Below are 25,375 nucleotides of genomic sequence, written 5' to 3'. Positions count from 1 at the left end.
CAGAGAAAGGGTAGGGCCGATCAAGGATTGTGAAGGGAATTTGTGCACGGAGCCTAAAGAGATAGGAGAGGTCCTTAATGAATACTTTTCTTCAGTATTCACAACTCAGGGGGACCTAGTTGTAGAGGTGGACAGTGTGAAACAGGCTGGTCGGCTAGAGGAGATCGGTGTTAATAAGGAAGATGTGCTAGGAATTTTGAGGAAGTTGAAGATAGATAAGTCCCCTGGGCCTGATAGGATTTATCCAAGGATCGTATGGGAAGCGAGGGAAGAGATCGCAGGGCACTTGGCGATGATCTTTCCGTCCTCACTGTCCACGGGTATAGTGCCGGAAGATTGAAGAGAGGCAAACGTCATTCCATTGTTCAAAAAAGGGAATAGGGATAACCCTGGAAATTATAGGCCAGGTAGTCTAACGTCAGTGGTGGGCAAATTATTGGAAAGGGCTCCGAGAGGTAGGATTTATGATCACTTGGAAAGGCACAGTTTGATTCGTGATAGTCAGCATGGATTTGTGAGGGGTAGATCATGCCTCACAAACTTTATTGAATTCTTTGAAGAGGTGACCAAACACGTGGATGAAGGTAGAGTAGTGGATGTGGTACACATGGATTTAAGTAAGGCGTTTGATAAGGTTCCCCATGGTAGGCTCATGAAGAAAGTAAGGAGGCATGGGATAGGGGGAAATGTGGCAGATTGGATTCAGAATTGGCTGACCCTTAGAAGACAAAGGGTGGTAGTGGACGGAAAATATTCAACATGGTGCTCAGTTACGAGTGGTGTACCACAAGGATCTGTCCTGGGTCCTCTTCTATTTGTGATTTTTGTAAATGATTTGGATGAAGGAGGGGAAGGGTGGATTAGCAAGTTCGCGGACGATACAAAGGTGGGTCGCATTGTGGACAGTGCGGAGGGCTGTTCTAGGTTACAAAGGGACATTGATAGGATGCAGAGCTGGGCTGAGAAGTGGCAGATGGAGTTTAACCCTGAAAAGTGTGAGGTGATTCATTTTGGAAGGACAAACTTGAAAGCAGAATACAGGGTTAACGGAAAGATTCTTGGCAGTGTGGAGGAGCAGAGGGATATTGGGGTTCACGTTCACAGTTCCCCAAAAGCTGCCACCCAAGTGGATAGAGTTGTTAAGGCGTGTGGTGTGTTAGCTTTCATTAATAGAGGGATTGAGTTCAAGAGTCGTGAAGTTATGCTCCAGCTGTACAAAAGCCTGGTTCGGCCACATCTGGAGTATTGTGTCCAGTTTTGGTCGCTTCATTACAGGAAAGACGTGGAGGCGTTGGAAAAGGTGCAGAGGAGATTTACCAGGATGTTGCCTGGAACGGAGGGAAGGTCTTACGAAGAAAGGTTGAGCGCGCTAGGGCTTTTCTCTTTAGAACGAAGGATGAGAGGTGACTTGATGGAGGTGTACAAAATGATCAGCGGTATAGATAGAGTAGACAGCTAGAGACTTTTTCCTAGGGTGGAGGTAGCTATTACGAGGGGGCATAGTTTTAAAGTGAGTGGAGGTAGATACAAGGGAGACGTCAGAGGTAGGTTCTTTACTCAGAGAGTGGTAGGGGCGTGGAATGCATTGCCGGAGAGGGTAGTGGAGATGGCCCCATTAGGGGCATTTAAGCGGCTATTAGATAGGCATATGGATGATAGTATAAGGTAGGGGTGGAGGTTAGATAGACCTTAGGATTAGGGTAAAAGTTTGGCACAACATCGTGGGCCGAAGGGCCTGTACTGTGCTGTACTGTTCTATGTCCTATGGAAGGCAGGAAGCTAGAATTTGTTTGTAAAAAAATGATAAGGGAGAAGTGTGCATGGCTCCTCTAAGAGGCAAAGTGCTTTTTTAAGCTTAAAGAGATTTATACAGAAAATGTTCTGAGCAGCTGAAGATGTGCAGCCAGTTCTGAAATGGAAACATGCAATTGGCTGCGTGATTGGAAACCTTAGGCTTGTTTTGATATTTTGGCAACCAGCTGGAATCAGCCAATTAATTTACACCAAGCAGTTAGCGAATGAAAGCGAATTCAATTTAAGTCTAATGGTTTTGACAACCTCAGACCAATACTATTGTAAGGAAATTGATATGTCATCCAAGGTACATAAGGAGAGGGTTTTTGAAAATCAGGGTGAGAGCAAACTGCCATCTGAGAAATAAGCATCTAGCTTTCAGTAGTTAAGGGGGAATTGTTTGGTTTGTTAGTAACTCTGTTAATTTGTTCACTGTTAGGGTTAAATAAATAGTTACCTGTTACTTGTGAAGTGAAAATCAGGGATTTTCTTTCATTTAACCTCTCCTTCTCTGTAACAGTATAACAGATTAGGTGAGGTGAAATGAGCTTCTCTGGGTGTTTTGGGTTTAATTATTAGTAGGGGAACCTCCACTCCCGCCGTTAACACAAACCTTCAATCTGTTTCGATTTTAATTATCAGAGGGGTTCAGCCTCCCCTTCCAAGCAGAAAGCCTGGGCGTGTAGGCCGCACTTGGCGGGGGTGCAGGAAGCCTGGGCGGTGCGGGCGGCAGTAGGGGAGACGTTGGCCTGCTCACTTGGTATTCCGTTTCAAAGATCCATTTGGCCTTGGAACAGGATGAGGCTCCATTGGGCTGGGACAACCAGGAGTGTAACAGAGGGAAATAACTGAGTAACGGCCTGCAGTGATACCTTCTAGAAAGATCAACGCCATGTAAAAAGATGCAGTGGCGGAGAGTGCTACTGCCACTGCCTGTGAGCAGTCCCCTCCGTCATTAATAATGATCGACAATAGGCCGCAGGCCTGAACTGTCACAGTGAAAAATGGCTTTAAAAATAGCTGAGCATCTCAGACAGCACGGCAACAGCTGTTCTCTCCTTCACTTCCTACCCCCTCCTCACTGACAGGACACAGGGTACTGGAGGGGGTGGGTGGGGTGGGGGGGGGGGGGAAGGAGGGGGGAGAGAAGGAGATGGAGGGGGTGGGGATATTAAGGGGGGCAGGAGACGGAGGATATCAAGTACCAGTGGGGAGATGCCGTGGGGGGAGGGGAAAGAGGTGAGGTGGAAGATCTAGGGGACCCCTACAAGTACGGTCACTGTTTAAAAATTAAATGTCACCCATTTAAAACAGGGATGAGGAAATGTTTAAGAGTTGATTGTCTTTGCAGTTCCCTTCCTCATGAGGCAGACGCGGATAGGTTCTTGATTACCGAAGTGAACAAAGATGATCGGGGGTGGATATGCAGGAACGTAGAGTCGAGGTCAAAAATCAGATCACCTGCAATCTGACTGAATGGCAGAGCAGGCAGCAGAATCAAGGAGCAAAAAGGTACAACAAATGGCTCTGGTTATAGCACAGAATGGGAGTGGGAGGGCGGGGGCGAGGGCGAGAATAGTGAGTGTGCGAGAGCGCACGAGACAGCGAGCGTGAGAGACAGCGCGCAAGCGAGCAAGCATGCGGGAATAGTGAGAGTGCGAGAGAGCAAGCACGCGAGAAAGCGCATGAGAGAGAGAGAGAGAGAGAGAGAGGGCGCCTCATCCTTATTTGTGGTTGAGCCTGAGCTGGCTGTAACAGCTGGTGATGCAGTGTGCGTGCGGTCAGGAGGAGTTGGTGAAGCTGGCACTGTGTATTCACCCTTACCATAAAAATATATTTGTGATCTGTTTGCGGATGAATGCTCGCAATCCCAGGAACTTGCCGTAGACCCGGTGGAGAACCGTCTTCAGGAAATCCCGTTCACGAGGATCCTCACTGTCGAACAGCTCCAACAGCTGGAACATTCCCAAGAAAAAGGTATGTTTATATACAGCCAGGTACATCCCATACCATTCACAGTCAGGGAGGCATTCTAGAAGTGAAGAAAATTCAGGTGTGGAAGTGAGGGGGAAGGGGTTGGAAGGAAGAGGCGGGGAGGGAAGGAAGGCGAGGAGGTGGAGGGAGGGAGGATTGGAAGGAAAGCCAGGGTCGGGGGGCCGATGGAAGGCAGGGGGATGTGATCTCACCTGAAGCACAAATCTCTGGTCGATGTAGCGCTTGGCGATGGCTGGTTGGAAATCCGGGCTCTCGAGGAACCGAAGGAAAAATTCATAAACCAGCTGTGGGGGTGGGGGTAAAGGGGTAAAGACAGTTAGAGAGACACCCACATTGTACACCACCCCCACCATCACACACACACACCCTCTGCCGCACTCTCACTGTATTCCCCCCCTCCGCCCACTTAGTCCCACTGACTGTACACCCCCACACCCTAGGGAGACACCAATCCTCAGTTTTTTTCCTTTATTCATTCACAGGATAAGGGCGTTGCTGGCCAGGCAGCATTTATTGCCCATCCCTAAGTGCCTAGAGGGCAGTTAAGAGTCAACCACATTGCTGTGGGTCTGGAGTCACATGCAGGTCAGACCAGGTAAGGATGGCAGTTTCCTTCCCTAAAGGACATTAGTGAACCAGATAGTTTTCCCCAACAATTGACAATGGATTCATGGTCATCATTCAATTCTTAATTCCAGATTTTTTAAAAATTGAATTCAAATTCCACCACCTGCCATGGCGGGATTCGAACCCAGGTCCCCAGGACATTATCTGGGTCTCTGGATTAACAATCCAGCAATAATACCACTAGGCTGTTGCCTCTCCATTGTGCCCAGGCCTTCGGCAAATCTGAGCTGCTACTCATTCAACCATCCACTCAGTGCGATCTCACCCTGGGGGCAGGGAGGGTGGGGGGCACAGCTTTCTGAAACTACTGCCTGGGTATATTCGCTCCTGTTGAGGGCGGGTGCAGACTGACATTACTAACAGAGTGAGACTGACAGCTTTTTGAGAAATGCATTCTCTGGGAGGCTGTGCTCTGTGCTGGAGACGCAGGGAGGTCACATCCAGCAATAAATCCCAAGCTAAGACTGCTCCCACTGTCCAGCACTGGTCCACCACACAAACCACCCACCTGTAAATGGGGCCAGGATGCCTCGAGATTTGGCTCATCCTCTTCTGGATCAAACTCTGGATTATCACTCGGAGGGAGTGTCCGGAATATATTGGCAGAGATCTTCCAAACAAAAAAGCGGAGAGCGTTATTTATGAAGTGAGAGGGAACAGGAAGGAAGAGGGGTTGGGAACGGGCTACAGAAAGAGTGGAAAAGAGACAGCAATAGGCAGACAGGTACTCAGACTCGCAGAAGGAGGGAGACACACAGACACAATTTACACACAGAGACATAGATGGGGAAAACACACAAATACCAGAGAGTTCCCTCAGACACTTGGGATGGCAGGGAGTACACCTCGAGAGATTGGAGCACCCTCAGACATCACAAAGACTGCACTGAGCAACGATATCTTGTTTTGAAACACCACAGTTTGCAACGTTCCTTTCAGAACCTGAGGGGCTCTCATCCAACACCAACATCAGTCTCCATTCAAACTCTCCTGCCTCGTGTCCTACTCAGCTCAGACGAGGGGTTGAGATTGAGAAGGACAGTCCCTCACAGTGACCTCAGCCCAGCCGGGAATTGAACCCATGCCGTTAGCGTCACTCTGCATCGCAAACTGAGCCAACCCTTACCCCCCCAGCCTCGACTAAAGTCACCATAGTCCCAGAGGTTCAACAAACAAGTTCCCACTGTGATAAAGATCAATGTTTCAGTAAAGATCAAACCCTCATTCTCACCAAAAAACACAACCTACTCGTAGGGCAAATGCCCCCATATATCCCAGGAACCAGCCGAGTGAACCCTCCTTAAGCAGAACCTTCTGACGCAAGCGTGCCCTCCCTTGTATGGAGACCATAGCAGTGTTGGAGGGGCAGTCTCCCTGAAGCCCTGTACAGTTGTAGAGAGGCTTCCCTGTCTTGAGAGTTCACCCCCAGGTTCCATCTGCCTTCCTAATTATTTGCTGTACCTGCATCAATGTTGCTAGGATTCAGACACCAGGTCACCCAGATCCCTCTGCACACACCCTCCACCTACATAAGATTCTGCTTTAAGTCCATTTGTACTGACAAAGTGGGCACCTCACATTTCCCACCCCCCCCCCCCCATTATACAACATCTGCCAAGGTTTTAACCAACTCACTCACTTCATCCATACCCCCGCTGCATCCCACCTCCCCGGCCCCCAACCCCCGCAGCAGCTCAACACAGGGGCTCTACACCACCTTCTCAGGCGGCAATTAGGGAATGGGCAATAAATGCTAGGCCCAGCTGGCAATCTCAAAAACAAATAAAAATATCTATTCCTCAACCGATGCCTTGAACAATAAACCAGATGTTTCGGTCACTGTCTCATTGCTGCTTTGTGGGAGATTGTAAGAGTGTGCTTGTGTGCGCACGCGTGTGTGTGTGCATGCGTGCGCGCATGCGCGTTATGTGTATGCGTGTGCACGTATATGTGTGTTAAATATGGATTATTTCTATCACTGCCATGGTCCCTCAGTGCTGTTCTCCAACCACTTTACGCATTAGTTGCACGAAGACTGACTCAATTTTGATTTATAACCTCAAAAAAGAATCAAGCGCGAAATTTGAAAAGCAAAAAACCACTGTGAAACTACGTATTTGCCGGTCTCATTAATAATTTTAAAAAGGTGACTCTCTGACAGGGAGAGGGTTGGAGATGAATCCTGACTAACCCTTGTGAAAGCGGCTGTTTGGCTCAAGGGCCTAACCTCACTACGATAATTGGAATATTACATCAAAACACAGTAAACGCTCCCAACCCATCCCAGTCACAGGACAGGCCAGGTGGAGTGTCCTCAAACTGGACCCAAGAGGAGACAGAATTTGGGGAGAGTTTTAAAGGAAGTTTTAGGCCTGGTGTGGAGCCTACCAAGGCTGAGGGGTAGGGAGGGGAAGGGAGCGGAGTGAGGGGTCAGATTCAAGGCGGATGGCAGCCCACTCAATAATCTAGAGGCCGTGGGTTCAAGTCCCACCAGGGCCCGTACGGAAATCTGGGTCACGCGTGTAAAACGGTGGAAGCGGGTCCAGGCTGTGGCAACTACGACAACAGAAGAGAAAAAGCCCCTGTCCAGTTCACTCACCCCTTTTGGGGGCAAGGGGTTGTTATCTGCTACCCATCCCCTCATGGCCCCTACCTTCCCTCCTGGGGTAGAGCGAAGGCCTGAAGCAGGGCTCTGGGAGCGGAATGGGGAGACGTACGTAGCCAAGTGGCCCGTTCACCAACAGGGCAGCATGAGGCCACTCGGCCTATCCAAGTGTGCCTGCCACCTCTCCAAAGGGAGGGCACCCCCCTTTCAACTAACATTACCTTCTCTCCCTGCCCACTCATCATGTTTGGATGACAATCCAACTCCTTCTCCAGGGGGTCTCACTGGAGTCCCCAATCCCTGGCCATGCTCCCCGCACAGTCAGTGTCTCTCTCGCCCCTCGTTGCCTTTGCCAATCGCCTTAACCCTGTGCCCCTTGTGCTCCCCCAGACTGAGCCCATCCGCCTAGAGGCACCCCCTCACCCAGTAATTTTGATCAAATCTCCCTCCTTCCAAGAGAATGGTCCCAACTTCTCCGATCCATCCGTGTCGCCGACACAAGCCCATCAGAAATAGGAACAGGAGTAGGCCCCAAGCCTGCTCCTTCATTCAACAGGATCATGGCCCAGCTGACATTCTACACATCCTGCCCTTTTCCCCCATAATCTGCAATTCCCCGGCTGATCAAAAACCTCCGCACTCCTGGGACGGTTCTTGTCAAATCCTTCTGAGCCCTGCCCACGAGCCCCACGCTGTTGTGGTAGATTGTTGCTCCCTGTGCAGTTCACCCTCACTGACCCACCCCGCCCCCCCACGCTGAGCACCTCGGGTCACTGCGCCCATAGTCTCGGGGGAAGGTTCCCTCATTACACTCTCTCCTATTCATCACCTACCCACCCCCTCTCTGCCCCAACGTGGGAGGGGGAGGAGTGGGGGGCTGCGGGACAGTGGGGACCTGGCAAGGGGGGTGGTTTGGAAGGTTTACTTTGTGGGGTTGGGGTGGTTGGTGTGGGCAGAGGTGAGGGATGTGGAGGTAGGGTTGTGGAGGTAGGGTTGAGGGGGTGGGTTTTGGGGATGGGGGCGGTTTTCTGGGGATGGGGGCAGAGGGGGCGGTTTTCGGGGGTCACCGGCCTGGAGCAGGCCTCCGCACACTCACCATCTTCATGACCTCAGGGTAGATGGGCTCAATGAGGAGGCCCCGACCTGTCGCGATACTCTCCACCAGCTCATTGAGGGCCGCTCGCTTGATCTCCTTCCCCTTCAGGTCAGCAACACAGTCCATGAAGTCAAAGACAATACAACATTGCTGCAGCTTCTTACAGAACAGGTCGTGTAAATCCGACACTGCGGCATCTGGAGAGAGAAAGGCCGGGGAGAGAAAGAGAGAGAGAGATGGGTAGAGAGAAAAGAGAAAGAGAGATAGTGAGAGAGGTGGAAGAGATTGGTTGGGGGGTGGGGGGACAGAGAAAGAGAGTCACAGAGCAAGACAGAAATTCAGAGAGAGATGAACAGACATAAAAAGAGATAAGATAGACAGACAGACAGAGACAGAGTCAGAGAGAGAAAGATAAGAGGTGAGAGTGGGTGAGGGATCAGACTGCTATGCTACAACATCAGCAAATGCGATTAAACAGTGGCCATTCAGTCCCTCGAGTCTGCTGTAACATTCAATAGGCCGGCCTTGCCTTCAATCCCCCCTCCCTGCCCATTCCCTCAATCCTCTGGGACTCCAGAAAGACCCGTCTCTCCCTCCGCTGTATGTGGTGGGGGGTCAGAGCCACATCTCTCCCTGTGGGTAGGGATTACCAGAGACTCAGCACCCTCCAAGTGAGGGAACAGATCCACATCTGAAATTCCCAAAGGCGGAGAATCCCAATGGACCTCCCTATTCTGGGAATCTCCTTCGGAACAGAACAATCCAGTCCAGATGCCGGGGGCGGGGGGAGAGGTGGGAGGACAGGGACAGCCCACAATGCTTTGGGCGGGAGGTCAAGTTGACATGTCAGGTCACGGCCTCCAGGGGCAGAGTGGTACTTGAACTCCTAGGCCGCCTGACTCAGAGGTACGGGCAATGCCACCCACAGGAGCTCTTGGGGAGTGGGGGGGGAACTGGTCTGTACAATCCACAAGGATGAAACTCACGTTCTTTAATGTGACGGTGGGTGGTGGTCACTTTGGATTCCATCATGGAGAGGGGTCTTTCCTCATTGGGGGGAGGGGAGTGTAGGCTGGACGTCAACTCAGAGGAAAGAGAGCTGCTTAATCCCTCACTCCCTCCCCACCGGCCTCTTCCACATTTCCCCCTCTCCCGCCCACACCCACACCCACTCCTGTCTCCCAAATCTAACCACCCCCCCTCCCTCCCCTCAACCGCCAACAAACCCCCCCCCCCCCCCGCATCCCAACACCCCAGCCCCGCCCTGAACCCCCCCTTCCCGCCCCCACCCCCCACTTCCACACTTACCCTCTCTTCACCCCCACCCCCCTGCGACTCGCTGTGACAGGGCCCACTCCCAGCTTCTGTGAGGTCACAATTCAGACCCTAGGGCTCACACTGAGGTGCGCGAGGGGTGGAGAGGGGGGAAGAGGGGGTGTCCATCACAGACCCAAAGACTTTGGCCTCAGATACTGAACCAAACAGACCCTCTCACTCTCCTCACTGACTGCACCATGAACAGCCAGCAGTACGGAGTGACCCGCCCAGGGGTCAGTACTGGGGGTGCAGTCCTGTATTTTTCTGCTGTCTCTGTTGGCTTTTGAATTAAGCAGCTGGATTTGCAACCTTCCAATCTAAAGTCCCTGTAAAAAAAAGTTAAAACTGACGCGTAAATGATCTCACTAGCCACTTATTTTAGAACCCCAAGATGAAGTCCTTCAGAATCCAGGGAATTCTCTGTCTGAAGCTCTGACACTTGCTCAGCTTCACTTCCCTCGTGAGCTCCTCCCTCCTGTTTCCTGACTTTGATCTATTTCTGGGATGCTATTTATCCCTACTATAGCAAGGCGGTGAGAGATGCCTGTTCAATTATCTGCTGTCTCTTAACGCTCCATTATAACTTCACCACACTCGCCTTCGAGACTAACACCCTGCCAAGCCTTGTTTCTAAATATCTGCAGGTGCTTTTTCCTTAAGATCGATGCTATCTTCAACTTTTTTGCCTCCTGGAATTCTCCTTTCTTGTTGGGATGTATCTGTACTGAAAATATTCCAAAATATCCCCTTGAAGGTCAGACACTGCATCTCTCTAAACCCACCTCTCCACCTAATTTGCTCCCACTTTAGCGAGCTCTGCTTTCTTGCCCTCATAATTGCCTTTAAGTTTACACCACAAGTCTTGGACCCACTCTTCTCTCCCTCAAACTCAATGTGAACTTCCATATTACGATCACTGCTGCCTAGGAGTGGCTTTACTAAAAGGTCATCAGTTAACTTTTGTGTTTCACAAGTGGTTGGGTGTTTTACTGAAATGAAGGATGAACTTGCAATTGTCTCAACTTTTACCAGTTCAGCACATCGCAACAGCTTTTTGAAATCTTGTTGCTGTTGTAAAGTAGGAAATGTACACAGACACACAAACACAGAGACACAGACAGACACACACACCAAAACCCCAAAGTGATAATGACCCAATGATTCCTTGCACTGTCATTTCAGGATAAATAGGGTCCTAGGAATCCAGGAAAAATTTGCTCCTGTTCCTCTTCCAGTACCTTCAACTAAAAGGTTAGGTGACAACTTATCTCATCTGAAAGATACCACTGATGACAATGTGGCGCACCCTCAGCAACGACCCTCCAACAGCGCAGCACGCCCTCGGCACTGACCCTCAGACAGCGCAGCACAGCGTGCCCGCTGTATTGATTCTATGAATTTTTTGAGATTATCAAGTCTCTGGTGATTGGTTTGTTGCAGTATTTCTGGGTGAGATGAAAGAAAGTGTGTGCTCACCGTGAGCAATTGCAGATCCCTACAGAATAAACCAGTTTGGGCTCCAGTGAGCAGCTGGAATCCAGATAGGAAACAGCCCTTGGATTTAGTCCTGGGTTCCCTGAAGTTGACACGCACTAATAAATTGTTTAAACAGAGATTACACTGCAGGAGGAACACACTCTGATACTATTTTAAGTCACAATTCCCCGTGGAGTTCTGCCTGAATTGGATTTTCAACCTTCCGGTTCCTCTTTCTCTCTCTCGTTTCTCCAGGAGCTAAGATTGAATTCAGTCTGGCCAATTCCCATGCCCCTTGCTCCAGTGTGACATTTAAACTTAACCCTCCTCCCAAAACACACAATCCCATCTGCCCATCACTCACTGACCAACACCAGCACCTGCTGACACAATGGCTCAGTTTTGATTTTCTCCTCCTTATTTTCAACTCAATCAATGTTCATCCGTTTCAATACTATCCCCCCCCCCGACCACTGACACTCAGTCGCAGCAGTGTGTAGCATCTACACTGTAGAAACACTGGGAGGCTCCTCAGACAGAACATTCCACACCCACGACCACTTCCATCTAGAAGGTCAAGGGCAGCAGGTACATGGGAACAGCAACCACTCCCATCTCTTCCCTCCCCTGCGAGCTCCCCTCCGCACCACTCACTTGGAATTATGTCACCGGTCCAAAATCCTGACTTTGAAACATTCTACATCCAAAACCCTGGAATTCCCTCCCTCAGGGCATTGTGGGTGAACCCACAGCACATGGACTACAGTGGTTCAAGATGGCAGCTCACCCACCACCTTCTCAAGGGGGCAATTCAGGATGTGTGGTAAACACGGGCCCATGCACGTCCTGACTGAATACAAGACCCCCCGCCCCCAAATGATATTTGCACTCGCCTCATTCCAGCCTCCAGTATTCCTCAATTTTTTTTTTTTTTTTTTAAAAAAATCACTCCCGTCAGGTGATTGAGCCTTCAAGCAAGATGGTCCCACAGATCTGGATTTTCCTCCCTAATTGCCTCCTATCTTGCCCCTCTCTCTTTTACCTTCGAGGAGAAGGCACCCCCCCACGCCCGGAATTGATCTCTGGTCAAGTCCAAAACAAAGTGCTGGAGACGCTGAGCAGGGTCTGGCAACGTCCGCAGAGAGTGTCAACGTCTCAAGCCCCGGGACTCTTTGTCAGAACTCAGTTTTGAGCAGGACACAGCCATCAGAGCTGCAGATTCCAGGATCCAGGAATAGTGGGGAAATTGTTCCCGTTTGTGAAAGGATCAAAGAGGAGAGAATTAGATTGAAGGTGACGGCCAAGAGCAGCAATGAGACGGGGAGGAACTTTTTCAAGTGGCCAGGGGTTGGGACCTGGAATGGGCTGTGAGCATGTGGGAGGCCATTGTGGGGGTGTGTGCACACACACGCGCGCGGGCGGGTGGGCGTGTGCGTGCAGGTTCAAATCGAGACGTTCAGGAGACGATTGGGTCATTATCTGAAGAGTAAGGACATGCAGGGCTCCAGCGGAAGGTGGCACTAGGTGAACATCAGAGGTGTCAGCACAACCACAAAGTGGCCTCTTTCTGCACCATCTCAAACCGCAGCAGTTTACAACACCCTAGAAGTGAAGGAGATGGGCTTCAAAGTACCGTCCGTCTCATTTTCAAACCACAAACCAGTCCTTTTCCAGCTTTCTCACACCAACGTGTGACCCATACCTCGCAGTGCTATTGCAGAAACATAGGAGCAGGCCACTTGGCCCTTCAAATCTGTTTCACCGTTCAATATGACCATGGCTGATTGTCCAATTCAGTCCCCCTGTTCCTGGTTTCCCCCCCTCCCCCCATACCCTCCAATCTCCTTTAGCCCCAGTCCTTCTCAAAAACATTCCATGTTTTTAGCCTCAACCGCTTTCTGTGGCAGAGAATCCCACAGGCTCCCCACTCTCTGGGTGAAGACATTTCTCCCCATCTCAGTCCTAAATGTTCTACCCCGTAATCCTTAGGCTGTGGCCCTCCCCCCCCACCCCGGTTCTGGGGTCCACTGCTACTCCGTGGGGTTCAGAGTTCAGAGACTGCGGGGCGTACCAGAATTGGTCGTTCAAGGATGCCCTCCTACAGGAGGGGATCTCACCAGGACTGTGGGCCACAAAGACAGGAGAGGCTTCCCACGGGAAGCAAGATTCCAACATCGTGGGTCGAAGGGCCTGTACCGTGCCGTACAGTTCTTTGAGAACACCAAACCGCAATCTGACAACTGACAGATGGAGCCTCGTCTGCAGCTTCCGAAAATAAAAATCGCCCTGTGAGCGAGACAGGAAACTTCCGCTGGCCCGTGCAAAATCAGACCTCACACTGACACCCAGGCAGATTGGGGAGCGGGCCTCTGCCCCAGCCTGAGGTGTGTTTGATGGGAACAGGGTCAGGGGAAATTTACTTTTTTTTCCTATTCATTTCGTGGGATGTGGGCATTGCTGGCTGGCCAGCATTTCTTGCCCATCCTTAGTTGCCCTTGAGAAGGTGGTGGTGAGCTGCCTTTTTGAACCGCTGCAGTCCTCCTGCTGTGGGTTGACCCACAATGCTATTAGGGAGGGAATTCCAGGATTTTGACCCAGCAACAGTGAAGGAACAGCAATATATTTCTAAGTCAGGATGGTGAGTGACTTGGAGGGGAACTTGAAGGTGGTGGCGTTCCCATCTATCTGCTGCCCTTGTCCTTCTAGATGGAAGTGGTCGTGGGTTTGAAAGGTGCTGTCTGAGGATCTTTGGTGAATTTCTACAGTGCGTCTTGTAGATAGTACACACTGCTGCTACTGAGCGTCGATGGTGGAGGAAGTGGGTGCTTGTAGATGTGGCGCCAATCAAGCGGGGGCTGCTTTGTCCTGGATGGTATCGAGCTTCTTGAGTGTTGTTGGGACTGCACTCATCCAGGCAAGTGGGGAGTATTCCATCTCACTCCTGACTTGTGCCTTGTAGATGGTGGACAGGCTTTAAGGAGTCAGGAAGTGAGTTACTTGCCACGGTATTCCCAGCTTCTGGCCTGCTCTTGCAGCCACTCTGTTAATGTGGTGTATCCAGTTGAGTTTCTGGTCAATGGTAACCCCAGAATCTTGATAGTGGGGGATTCAGTGATGGTAACACCATTGAATGTCAAGGGGCAGTGGTTAGATTGTCTCATTGGTGATGGTCATAGCCTGGCATTTGTGTGGCGCAAATGTCACTTGCCTCTTGTCAGCCCAAGCCTGGATATTGTCCAGATCTTGTTGCATGTGAACATATGAAAAGAGTCGAGGTAGCTTTACTCTGTACCTAACCCCATTCTATCAGTGTCCTGGGAGTGTTTGATGGGAACAGTGCACAGGCAGCTTTATTCTATACATAACCTCATATAGTCCCCAACCTGGGAGTGATTGATGGGGGGGGGGGGGGGGACAATGTAGAGGGAACTTTACTCTGTATCTAACCCTGTGCTGTCCCTGTCCTGGGGAGTGTTTGATGGGGGACAGTGAAAAGTAACATTGGTTCACTGCAGTCAGGTCTCATTCTTTCCTTCACTCTGACCACCCCCAGGAACACACAGAGCTTGGAATTTGGAAAAGACCATCAGATGCACTGGAATGAAAGACTCATACTGCAACGGTAGTGCCTAATCCTCTGTGCCTGGAGGCCTGGGTTCAAGCCCCATCTGCTCCACGGGTGTGGCGTAACGTCTCTGAACAGATTGCTTAAAGACATCGAAAACAAATACTCAGTAAATGATCAGCAAAATGTAGGTCAGCTACGTTCAGTCACCTGCTCCCCATAAACAGCAGCTGACTGAACAAATACAGGAAGTGGGAAGGACAAAAATCAGTCTGTTTCACCTGACAATCGAAGTATCCCTAGACTAGTGCCTGTATCAATCCCCAAACTAATCCCACTGCCCCGCATTCTCCCCATAGCCCTGTATCAATCCCAAATTATTTCACTGACTCTCTTCCTCTCCTCACAACCCTGCATCAATCCTCAAACTATAAACTTCACCTCTACTCCTGATACTATTCTCTGCTGCGCCCTCACTTTTTAGACCTTTATTGCTCTTCCTTACAGAAGGCATTGTAAACTGTTCCTAGAATGTTAACAATCCAAGCTGGGTTGCCTGCAACGTGACTTTTAATAGTGTGTTGAACGTTATGAACCATCTCAATCTCACAGCAGTGTCGTCGGACTCAAGTCAATGAGTGAGGCACAAACAGCACGTTGGCCTGAAGACACCCCCCACCATGAGAATCAAGACTAGACGTTACAAAAGCATGGATGTAGGCTTCAGCAACCATTGGGCTGACACAGGGATTATTGTCAGGAGATATAACGCAGGGGTCAGAGAGGTCTTTAGCGCAGGAAAAGGACCTTCAGCCCACTGAGTCTGTGCCGTTTCAAAAGAACCATGCAACTGCTCCAATTCCATTTCCCAGCACTCAGCATTGAAGGAGGACTGCACTTGCAAGGTGATGAGGGCTTCTGGGGGTTAGTCCATCTCTGAGAAGAAACTTCCGAATCTATGGAGGATGGTTTTACAATTCAGTGACAGGCTTTGGTCAGATGAGCAGTTCACTGTCTACAAAAGTGACATGGGGGACCAGGAACAGTTGGTTTAGAGGTGAGGGTGGGGACTGGTCCCCGAATAGTCGCCCGAATTGGACAACGTGGCGGCTCAGTGGTTAGCACTGCTGCCTCAGGGACCCGGGTTCGATTCCGGTCTCGGGCGACTGTCTGTGTGGAGTCTGCACACTCCACCCCGTGTCTATGTGGGGTTTCCTCCCACTGTCCAAAGATGTGCAGGTTAGGCTGGATTAGCTGTGGAAAGCAGAGGGTTATGGTAGGAGCGTGGGTCAGGCTGGGATGCTCTTCAGAGGGTTGTTGTGGACCTAATGGGTCGAATGGCCTGCTCGAATGGGGGGGGTGGTTGGAGGGAGGGGGCGGCGAGGGAGGACGGGGGGGCGTGCAGAGGGGCAGAGATGGAGGGAGGGACGGACAGACAGACAGACAGACGGAGGGAGAGGGAGGGGCAGGAGGGCGCGAGAGGGAGGGCCAGGCGGGGGGGAGGGGGGTGCGCCCTGCTGGAGTTTACACTGAAGGATAAAGAGGGAATTTAGTGAAAGTAAATCGGAATCTTTCCCACGCAATGGCTGAGCGATAGCCGTGGTTAATGGGTAGAAGACAGATAGGTACAGACACACCCCAGGCCCGGGCTCCATACCAAACAGCATGTCCATCCAAATAGGAAGCGCTGTTACTGCCTTCACTCCCCGATTAACACATTCCTCTCTTCGGCCGGAACCTCAGGCAGGGAATAGGCTGTTGACACATCCAACCTGAGGCACAGGCACTCTGCATCCCGTGCCTCTGAGCTAGGAGCACCGGGCTCAAGTCCCACTGCAGCACTTAACCTCAACCCTCCCCCACTGCTACCCTGCTCGGTGCTGCCAAACAGGTTGAATAGCTGATCTCCCAACACAGCCCCCAGAGCATGAGTGACTCCTGACCACTCAAAGTGATGGGGAGGTACTAGAGTCTCCGTCTCTCGAGTTGAACCTACATCTCGACGCCCAAGTTGGGACACCCCCTACCCTTGCCCACAAGATGCGGGATCATCTTTTCCCATATCCAGTGTGGGGTGGGGGGATCTAAACCCACCCAGACCGAAGGCTACGGGGCGAAGGTGGGGCCCTGGGGCAGACTCCCATCAGTGAGCGAGTGTGATGGAAGGACTCCACTGGGTAACATCGCTCTCGAATTCACAGCCATCCAAAAGGGTTGGGAATGGGGGACAAATGGGTAAATTCACATTCACCATCACCAGCCCCAACCGCTGAGTGACCAATCCCATACTTGCCTCTTGGCATGCCACCAATGGAACTACCATGACAGTAATGCTCTGCCCATACTCCCCAGCTCCGCAGCCTCTTCCAGCGCAGATCCCCAGCCCCCCCAAACCACAGGGAGCTCTTGCCCGACCCTCACCCCTCTAATTTTACAAACCCTGGAAGGCAGGAGAGGTTACAGAGGGGCAATTCCAGAGGCAGGGTGGTAGGTCACGGGCACAAGCGTGTTTTTAATGGGGTAGCAGGCTCATGCGGTCGAGTGGCCCCCTCCTGCCGTAGGAAGCACAGAAGATGGAGGCAGGAGGAGACCATTCGGCCGCTTGAGCCTGCTACCCCATTAAAAGAAAAAAAAACACGTTTGTGCCCGTGACCTACCACCCTGCCTCCGGAATTCTCCTTCTGTAACCTCTCCTGCCTCCCCTCTCCGAACGATCCCGGAGCTCGGGGAGGGGGGGGGGGTGGCCTTTCTCCCGGCATGTGTGTGGGGGGTGTGGGGATGAGTTGGAAACAATAATTGGAGGACGAGGCACTCACCTTTCAGGAGGGGCAGCGGGGTCAGCTCCACCTGGCTGCTCTGGTACCGGAACTGGGATGAACCGTGAGACCGGCGCTGCCGGGCCCGGCGCACGGATTTCCGGCTGAAACCGTCCACCTTTTCCGCCGCCGTCACCGGCGACGTCACCTTGGGCTCCATCGGAAAGGTCCAGGGAAAGAAAAAAAAAAGAGGAAGTGGAGGGGGGGGGGGTGGGGGTGGTGGTGGTGGTGGTGAAGTCCTACAGGAGTAACCACAGCGGAGTCTCGCACACCACGGCCGCCTTCCCTCCCCCCCCACCCTCACCGACCGGGAAGAGACAGTCTCAGCAGCTCGCCGTTCACTCCCCGACCGATCCCATTCCCAGCTTCCGGGGTGGTAGGGGAGGTGGGAAGGTGCGAAAACGAGCGAAGTATCCCAAACGACTAGGAAGGGATGAAATTCCAGAGCACCAGCCTCTCCCGCGGCGAATCAGCAGTGACCACCCGTCCTCTCCGGCGTTCCGAACTTCCCGGCAATTCCAAGCTCCACACCGAAAGATTCTGGCGCTCCCAATTTCCTGGCGGCTCGAGATGCCAAATTGAGGTTTCAGCTTTCCCAACTTCTGGGCGATTCGAAATTCCAAAAGGTTTCAGCCCTCCCAATTTCCTGGTGATCTGAGATTCCACAAAAGGTTTCTAAAGTTCAATTCTCATCCCGCAATCTCCCTCGTCTGCTTTTTCTCTTTCCACACTGGGATTTATTGCCAGCTTGGGAATGATTTTGAAAAGAATGCAGCCAGAGGTTCTTCCTGATTGCACGTTTACTTAGTCCCCTTTTTCAGACAATTCCCTGCTTCCTCGCTCTCAGCCTGTTCCACAACTGCAGACACTGCGTCCTCCTGCAATTCCCACTTTCCAGTGACCAAGAGGGGTCCCAGTCTTCACGATTCCCCGATGCTGTCCAGTAGCACTTGTTCCGGGAGTTGGGATAACTCTCCCAGTGTCGATCCTTCCACAGATCTTGAAAGTATACTGGATCAGTATTCCCAGTCCTTACACTTGGGACTAGCTCAAGATCCTCAGACCCATAGCCAAGATTAGCACAACAGTCCCACTCCCGCAGCTGCAATTCGCTCAGGTATTCCCAGTCTGGTAGTTAGGATTAGTGTGGTATTCCCAGTCCTATTGTTGACAGTAACAAACTTCTCACTTCTGTAGTCTGGGATTAAGTAAATCTCCCCTATATTAGTTCAATATTCTCAGTCTTCCAGCTGTCAGTAGCTAATAGTAGGAACGGGGCTTGGTAGCCCAGTCCTGCAGCCTGGGGAAGGGAAAGGTGGGAAACGGGCACAGTATTCCCAGTCCTGGATCAATGGGGAAAACAGAGTTTGGTATTCCCAGTCCAGCCAGTCTCAGTATTCCTTGTTCTCTTGGGGGATATGGAGTTCAGTATTCCCAATATTCCTGCAGCAGTCAGGCTCAGTATTCCCAGTCTTCTAGCAACCAGGCTGAGCATTCCCCGCCCTCCTCCGGCAGCTGGGTTCAGTATTGCCAGTTCTGGGATGTGGGGCCCAGTCCTTCAGCCCGGCTCAGTACTCCTAGTCCTCCTGGGGTCTGGGTTCAGTATTCCTAGAGCTTCTTCAGCAGCTGGGCGCAGTATTCCCAGTCCTCCTCCAGCAGCCAGGCTCGGTATTCCCGGTCCTCCAGCCAGGCTCAGTATTCCCAGTCCTCCAGCAGCAGCTGGGTTCAGTACTCCCAGACCTCTTGGATTACAGGTCTTGGTATTCCCAGTCCTCCTCCAGCCAGGCTCGGTATTCCCAGGCCTCTAGGGGTACAGGTCTCGGTATTCCCAGTCCTCCTCCTCCAGCCAGGCTCAGTACTCCCAGGTTGCAGGCGACATTCCCGGTTTGGTGCCTGTGTTCCAAAGGGACAGGGAAGTTTGGGGAGGGGGGTCGGTGGGCGGTGTGATGTATCCAGGCCCCTGTCTTTCTCTGGTCTCTCCTCAATACAATGCAGCCCAGTGTGCCCCCGGTATATCTGCACCCGGGGACAGGGAAGGGGAATCTATCCAGGCCCCTGTCTATCTCCCTGCTAGATACAATGTAACACACTGTTACCCTCACTGTATCTATTCCCCCGGACAGGGATGAGGAATCGATCCAGGCCCCTGCCTCACTCACTCTTTCCCTCCTCGATACAATGTAGCACTGCAGCCGCGCGCTGACACAATGTAACCTCTCCCCCGCCCACACCACATGATACACTTCCCCGCCCTCCCATTGGCCCGCTATATCCGGCTCCTGCGTCACTGCATCCGAATGACCTCATCGGCAGCCAGTGCACAGGCGCAGAGGGGTGGTGGTGCGCTGCTATACCTGCTGGGAGATGTAGTTCTTATCTCCCCTAGCTCGCATTGGGAATTTCAAGGTAAGGAGGGAAGGAGTTAAGGGGCCTCTATTTGTCTACACACACCTTAAAACACACATATATTAAAGCAGAAACATTTTAAAACATATACCGTCAAAACACACACACATGAAAACATATACACCTTAACAGACACATTAAAATCTATATACCCTAAAACCAACAAAGCATTAAAACAGATACACACATATTAAAACATGTACACCTTGAAACACACACATCAGACTTATAGATGTCTACTGCACTGAAAATTGTCCTTCAGCCCATTGGATCTGCGCTAGTCACAAACGACCACCTAATCCCATTTTTCAGCACTTGGCCCATAGCCTTCTATACCTTGGCAGTGCAATTACACATCTAAATACTTCATTCAATGTGATAAGGGTTTGTGTCTCTCCTTCCCCTACATGCAGTGAGCTCCAGATTCCCACCACCCTCCAGGTGAAAACTTTTGTCCTCACATCCCCTCTAAATTCTGGTCCCATCTTAAATCTTTGTCCCCTGGTCATTGATCCTTCCAACAAGGGGAAAAAGTTTCTTCCTGTCTACGCTCTTCATAATTTTATATGTCGCAAATATGTTAAAACACACACATACTTTCTCAGTTCCCCAAATGTTCAAAACCTCCAGCAGATAAAAACCAGATGAAGAGGAGCAGTGAGCCCAAACTTCATAAATTTTGATTGCTTTTACCTTCTGATGGGGTTTCTGTTATTCATGATGGCCATTAGGTGTAGTTGTCCTTCGATGCTTCCCACTCCAGGTCTGAAGCAGTTAGAACTGGGGAACTGGGAAAGTGTGTGTGTGTGTTTGAGATGTATAAAATTATGAAGAGCATAGACAGGAAGAAACTTGAAGGATCAATGATCAGGGGATAGAAATTTAAGATGGGACCAGAATTTAGAAGGGATGTGAGGACAAACTTTTTCACCTGGAGGGTGGTGGGAATCTGGAACTCACTGGATGTAGGGTACAATTACAACACTTAAAAGGCACCTGGATGGGTATATGAATAGAGATAGTAAGAACTGCCAATGCTGGAGTCAGAGATAACACAGTGTGGAGCTGAAGGAACACAGCAGGCCAGGCAGCATCAGAGGAACAGGAAATGGATGCTCCCACCATTGCCTACCTGCACTCACTATCACCACCCCACCTACCTTCCCCAGCCCCACCCCACCTCTCTCTATTTATTTGAGCCCCCTATCCCTTCCCTATTTCTGAAGAAGGGTCCCGATCCGAAACATCAGTTTTCCTGCTCCTCTGATGCTGCCTGGCCTGCTGTGTTCATCCAGCTCCACACTGTGTTATCTCTGGGTATATGAATAGGTTTAGAGGGATATGGGCCAAATGCTGGCAAATGGGACTGGATTAATTTAGAATATCTGGTCGGCATGGACGAGTTTGACCGAAGGGTCTGTTTCCACGCTGTATACCTTTATGACTCTGTGGCAGGAGATTGGCACAAGGTTATGGAACTGGTGTAGGCACAATGGGCCGAGTGGCCTCATTCTATGCCACAGCAATTCTGTACAGGCTCTGGTATGACAGGTATGTTGATTTCCAACTCATTACCGAGGCTTATTTTGTACTGTGTGAACGAGATGGAATTTCTGTGGTACTGATCCTCCCACCACAGGACGCCTCTCAGCTGTTTTCTTTTTTTTAATTGGCAGGCATCAGCCGTCCTGCCCTTGGAGATGTGTCTCTGCTGTGGCTTCTCCATGCACTGAGCAGGTCGATTCTCTGCCGTGCATCTTGTAGATGGTACACACTGCTGCTCCTGAGTGTCAGTGGCAGAGGGAGTGGATGTTGGTGGATGAGGCTGCTTTGTCCTGATGGTATCAAGCTTCTTGAATATTGTTGGGGCTGCACCCATCCAGGGGCAAGTGGGGAGTATTCCCTCACAATCCTGACCTGTATCTAGTAGATGTTAGGCAGGCTTTGGGGAGAGTCAGGAGAGGCGGTATTCCCAGCCTCTGACCTGCTCTTTAGCCACTGTGTCGAAATGGCGAGTCCAGTTCCGTTTCTGGTCAATGGTAACCACCAGGATGTTGCCTGGCCTGGGGCAATTCAGCGACCGGGAAAGACTGGTTAAGCTGGGATTGTTTTCGTTAGAGCACAAAAGGCTGGAGGTAGGGGATCTGATTGAGGTGTACAAGATTGTAAGGGGCTTAGAATTGCCCTTAGTCAGGGGTCAATACTGGGGACAGTTTTAAGGTAAGGGGCAGGATATTAAGAGGAGGTCTGAGGATTATTTTCACTCAGATGGTAGTGGGTATCTGGAACTCACCCACTTAAAAGGGGTAGGGGGCGGGAAACCTCAAGACATTTAAGAATTTAACCTCCTGCTATATGAAGGATGTTGTTAAACTGGGAAGAGGTGCTAAAACAGATTTACAAGGATGTCACTGAGACCGGAAGGTTTGAGTTCTAAGGAGTGACTGGATAGGCTGGGACCTTCATTCCCTGGAGCATAGGAGGATGAGGGGGTGACCTTGTAGAGGTCTGTAGAGTCATGAGGGGCAAAGATAAGGCAAATAGCCAATATCTTATTCCCAGGGTAGGGGAGTCCAAAATTAGAGGGCACAGGTTTAAGGTGAGAAAGTAACGATATAGAACGGACCCAAGAGAGCAACTTTTTCACACAAGAGGGTGTCGGGTGTATGGAATGAGCTGCCACAGGAAGTGATAGAGGTGGTTGCAAATACATTTAAAGGACATTTAGTTGGGTGCATGGATGGGAAATGTTTAGACGGATATGGGCCAAATGCAGGTAAATGTGACTAGTTCAGTTTAGGGAACCTGGTCAGCACGAAGGGCCTGCTTCCATGCTGTATCCCTCTGTGACTCTATAAGTATTTAAATGAAAACTTCAAGTGTCAGAGCGTACAAGGCTAGGGGCCAAGTGCTGGTGACTGATGCAGGCACGATGGGTGAAGGGCCTCATTCTGTGCTTATAAAAACTCTCCAGGACTTGATCACCCACCCTGTGAGAAAAGAAATTGCTCCTTGTCTCCGTTCCAAATGGGAGATGATTGGGCCTGGATTTTTGCTAAGTTGGGATGATTGGAGTCATGGCTGAGTGGATGTGGGTAGGGAGGAAAGGGCTGCTGATGTCCTGGATTTCTCACTCCCTTTCCGATTTCTGGGAGCTGTCTTTTTAAAGGATATGGGCTGGTTCGGGTCACACACACCCACAGCTGGTTCCACTATGGAGATTGGTAGGGCCTACAGAATGAGTCAGGCCAGCTTCTCAAAGGGTGTTTGGTGATCCCTGGCCCCTCAGAGGTATTGTGAACGCAGTCAGTACATGCAACCACGTGCCCCATGTCACGGTGTGCCTCTCTACCCACCTCCTCGGTGCACACAATGCACCCCATACACTCCTCCATAGCCCCTCACTCTACACCCATCCCCTTGCCAGGCTGAACCCCTCTGCCCAGTCTCTATGCATCCTCCTATCCCCCAATGTTAAGGTGTTTGTTATTCATTCACGGAATGTGGGCATCGCTGGCTGGCCCAGCATTTATTCATAGAATCCCTACAGAAGGCCATTCGGCCCATCGAATCCACACCTACCCTCCAAACAGGATCCCACCCAGATCTAACCTTCTACCCAATCCCTGTAACATTGCATTTCCGATGACTAATCCACCTAGCCTACACATCCCCTGGACACTACGGGCAACTTATCATTGCCAATCCACCTAACCTGCACATCTTTGGACTAAGAGAGGAAACTGGAGCACCCAGAGGAAACCCACATAGATACGGGGAGAATGTGCAAACTCCACAGTCACCCGAGGCTAGAATCAAACCCAGGTCCCTTGTGCTGTGAGGCAGCAGCACTAACCAATGAGCCACCATACCATCCTTCTATTGTCCATCCCTAATTGCCCAGAGGGAGGTTAAGAGTCAAACACAAGGGGCGGCAACACCCTGTCATATTATTATCACCAGACTATTAATCCAGAGATCTGGGAGCTTGGGGAGAATCTCCTTCCAATTTCTTTCTCTGTAGTAACACCTCGGCCAATCAGAATCAACTCCAACATCTTTTCCTCTTGTAGAATAAACTGTTGTGAAAGTTGGAAATTTGGCATCTTTGCATTTGTCCTGATGAGTGCAAGATGATAATCTCTGACATTGCCGTGAAGGAGCGAGTTCCAGAATTTTGACCCAAGTCAGGCTGAAGGAACAGCAATATATTTCCAAGTCAGGATGGTGTGTGGCTCGGAGGGGAACTTGCAGGGTATGGTGTTCCCCTTTATATGCTGCCCTTGTCCTTATAATTGGGGAGGATCAGTGTTTGGAAGGTGCTGTCTCAGGATCTTTGGTGAGCTGCTGCAATGCATCTTTTAGATGATACACACTGCTGCTACTGAGCGTTGGTGGTGAAGAGAAGTGAATGTTTGTGGATGTGGTGTCAATTGATCAGCTGCTTTGTCCTGGTTTGTGTCAAGCCTCTCGAGTGTTGTTATAGCTGCACCCATCCAGGGCAAGAGGGGAGTATCCCACCACACTCCTGACTAGTGCCTTGTAGATAGTGGACAGGCTTTGGGAAGTCAGGAGGTGAATTACTGGCAAGATTCCCAGCCTCTGACCTGCTTCCAACATCCTTTCAGACAGTGTTTCTGATCACCACAACTAACCTTTTCAAAAAAAAATTCTCATCTCCCCCACTGGTTCTTTTGTTGATTCTGTGTCCCTGTAAGTCACTGACCCTCCTTGCAGGGGAAACAGCTTCTCCTTCATGAAGAGGTAGTAAGATCTGCCGATGCTGGAGGTAACACAGTGTGGAGCTGGAGGAACACAGCAGGCCAGGCAGCATCAGAAAAGTAGGAAAGTTGACGTTTCAGGTCGGGAACTTTCTTCATGAACTCTGCCAAACTGCTCATCATTGGGTAAGCCAATTTACACTTTTACAATGCGTCCAAGAGACACTCCTGTAACTGACTGGATGCATCTGTGCATTGTCCAGAATAAGCTGCATAGAGAGACCTGGTGTTCTGATCAATATTTATCAATATTTCTGGTCAATATTTATCCCTCGATGGTCCTCACAGAAAGCTGAGAATCACTACTTTCAGCTCTTGGGATCTGTCTGTGCTGATGCTTTGCCCACGTTTCAGCAGGAGCTGCAGCAACATATTTGTATTTATTAGGCACCTTTTAATTTAATTCACAGGAGCATTGCCAAAGGCTTGGGCCCTTTCCCCTCCCAAGGATATATTAGGTCTGGACCAGCCATTATCTTATTGAATGGGGCTGAACGGCCTACTCGTGCAACTATTTCTTATTGTCTCGAATGTTTTTAAAGGAAGGAAGTAGGTTGCGGAGGCGGAGAAATTCCTGTTGCCGTGATATTTCCGTTCAGGCTCGAGCGCACCGATTAGGCCTCGGTGGAGGAATCGAGGGCGAAAGGACTACAACTCCCATCGGCGCCCGGGGCGGGGCGCACGCGCAGTGGTCCGCCCCGGCCGCAAACCGATTGGCCTGCGTGGCCGGGGGGTAGAGGCCGATTGGCGCATGCTGCTGTCAATCACCCGGGACGGTTGGGGGAGGAGGAGCTGGGGAGTGACATGGAGGATATGTGAGAGGGGACAGATGAGCAGCACCAAGCCCTAGACAGGTAACCCAGCAACTGCAAATACTGTAGTCACGCGGTGGTACAG

General features: G+C 50.8%; 3 protein-coding genes across 5 annotated transcripts in view; 2 read left to right on the top strand and 1 right to left on the bottom strand.

Annotated features, from left to right (window-relative positions):
• The window catches only part of LOC109938427 (serine/threonine-protein phosphatase 2A 56 kDa regulatory subunit beta isoform-like), a 43,228-nt gene extending 23,709 nt beyond the window's left edge, over positions 1-19,519 (bottom strand). Inside the window, exons 1-5 of the mRNA XM_048619784.1 lie at positions 17,292-19,519; positions 8,118-8,314; positions 4,925-5,026; positions 3,981-4,073; positions 3,619-3,749 (exon numbers count right to left, since the gene is read on the bottom strand). Coding sequence (XP_048475741.1) covers positions 3,619-3,749; positions 3,981-4,073; positions 4,925-5,026; positions 8,118-8,314; positions 17,292-17,451 — 683 coding nt within the window. The 5' untranslated portion in view covers positions 17,452-19,519. The remainder of the gene's footprint in view (positions 1-3,618; positions 3,750-3,980; positions 4,074-4,924; positions 5,027-8,117; positions 8,315-17,291) is intronic.
• The window catches only part of gpha2 (glycoprotein hormone subunit alpha 2), an 83,696-nt gene that overhangs the window by 27,497 nt on the left and 30,824 nt on the right, over positions 1-25,375 (top strand). The window lies entirely within an intron of this gene.
• The window catches only part of zgc:101765 (uncharacterized protein LOC450036 homolog), a 17,730-nt gene continuing 11,946 nt past the window's right edge, over positions 19,592-25,375 (top strand). The window contains exon 1 of one of the 3 annotated variants that reach the window (XM_048619671.1): positions 19,592-19,697. The gene's annotated coding sequence lies outside the window, so the exon portion shown is untranslated. Of the gene's footprint in view, positions 19,698-24,498; positions 24,605-25,249; positions 25,333-25,375 lie in introns of those variants that run through there. The other 2 variants (XM_048619672.1, XM_020524837.2) reach the window with 2 other exon arrangements.

The sequence above is a fragment of the Rhincodon typus genome, chromosome 43 (assembly GCF_021869965.1).
Source record: "Rhincodon typus isolate 14 chromosome 43, sRhiTyp1.1, whole genome shotgun sequence".
Lineage (NCBI taxonomy): Eukaryota > Metazoa > Chordata > Chondrichthyes > Orectolobiformes > Rhincodontidae > Rhincodon > Rhincodon typus.
This window is presented reverse-complemented; position numbering and strand designations above follow the sequence as displayed.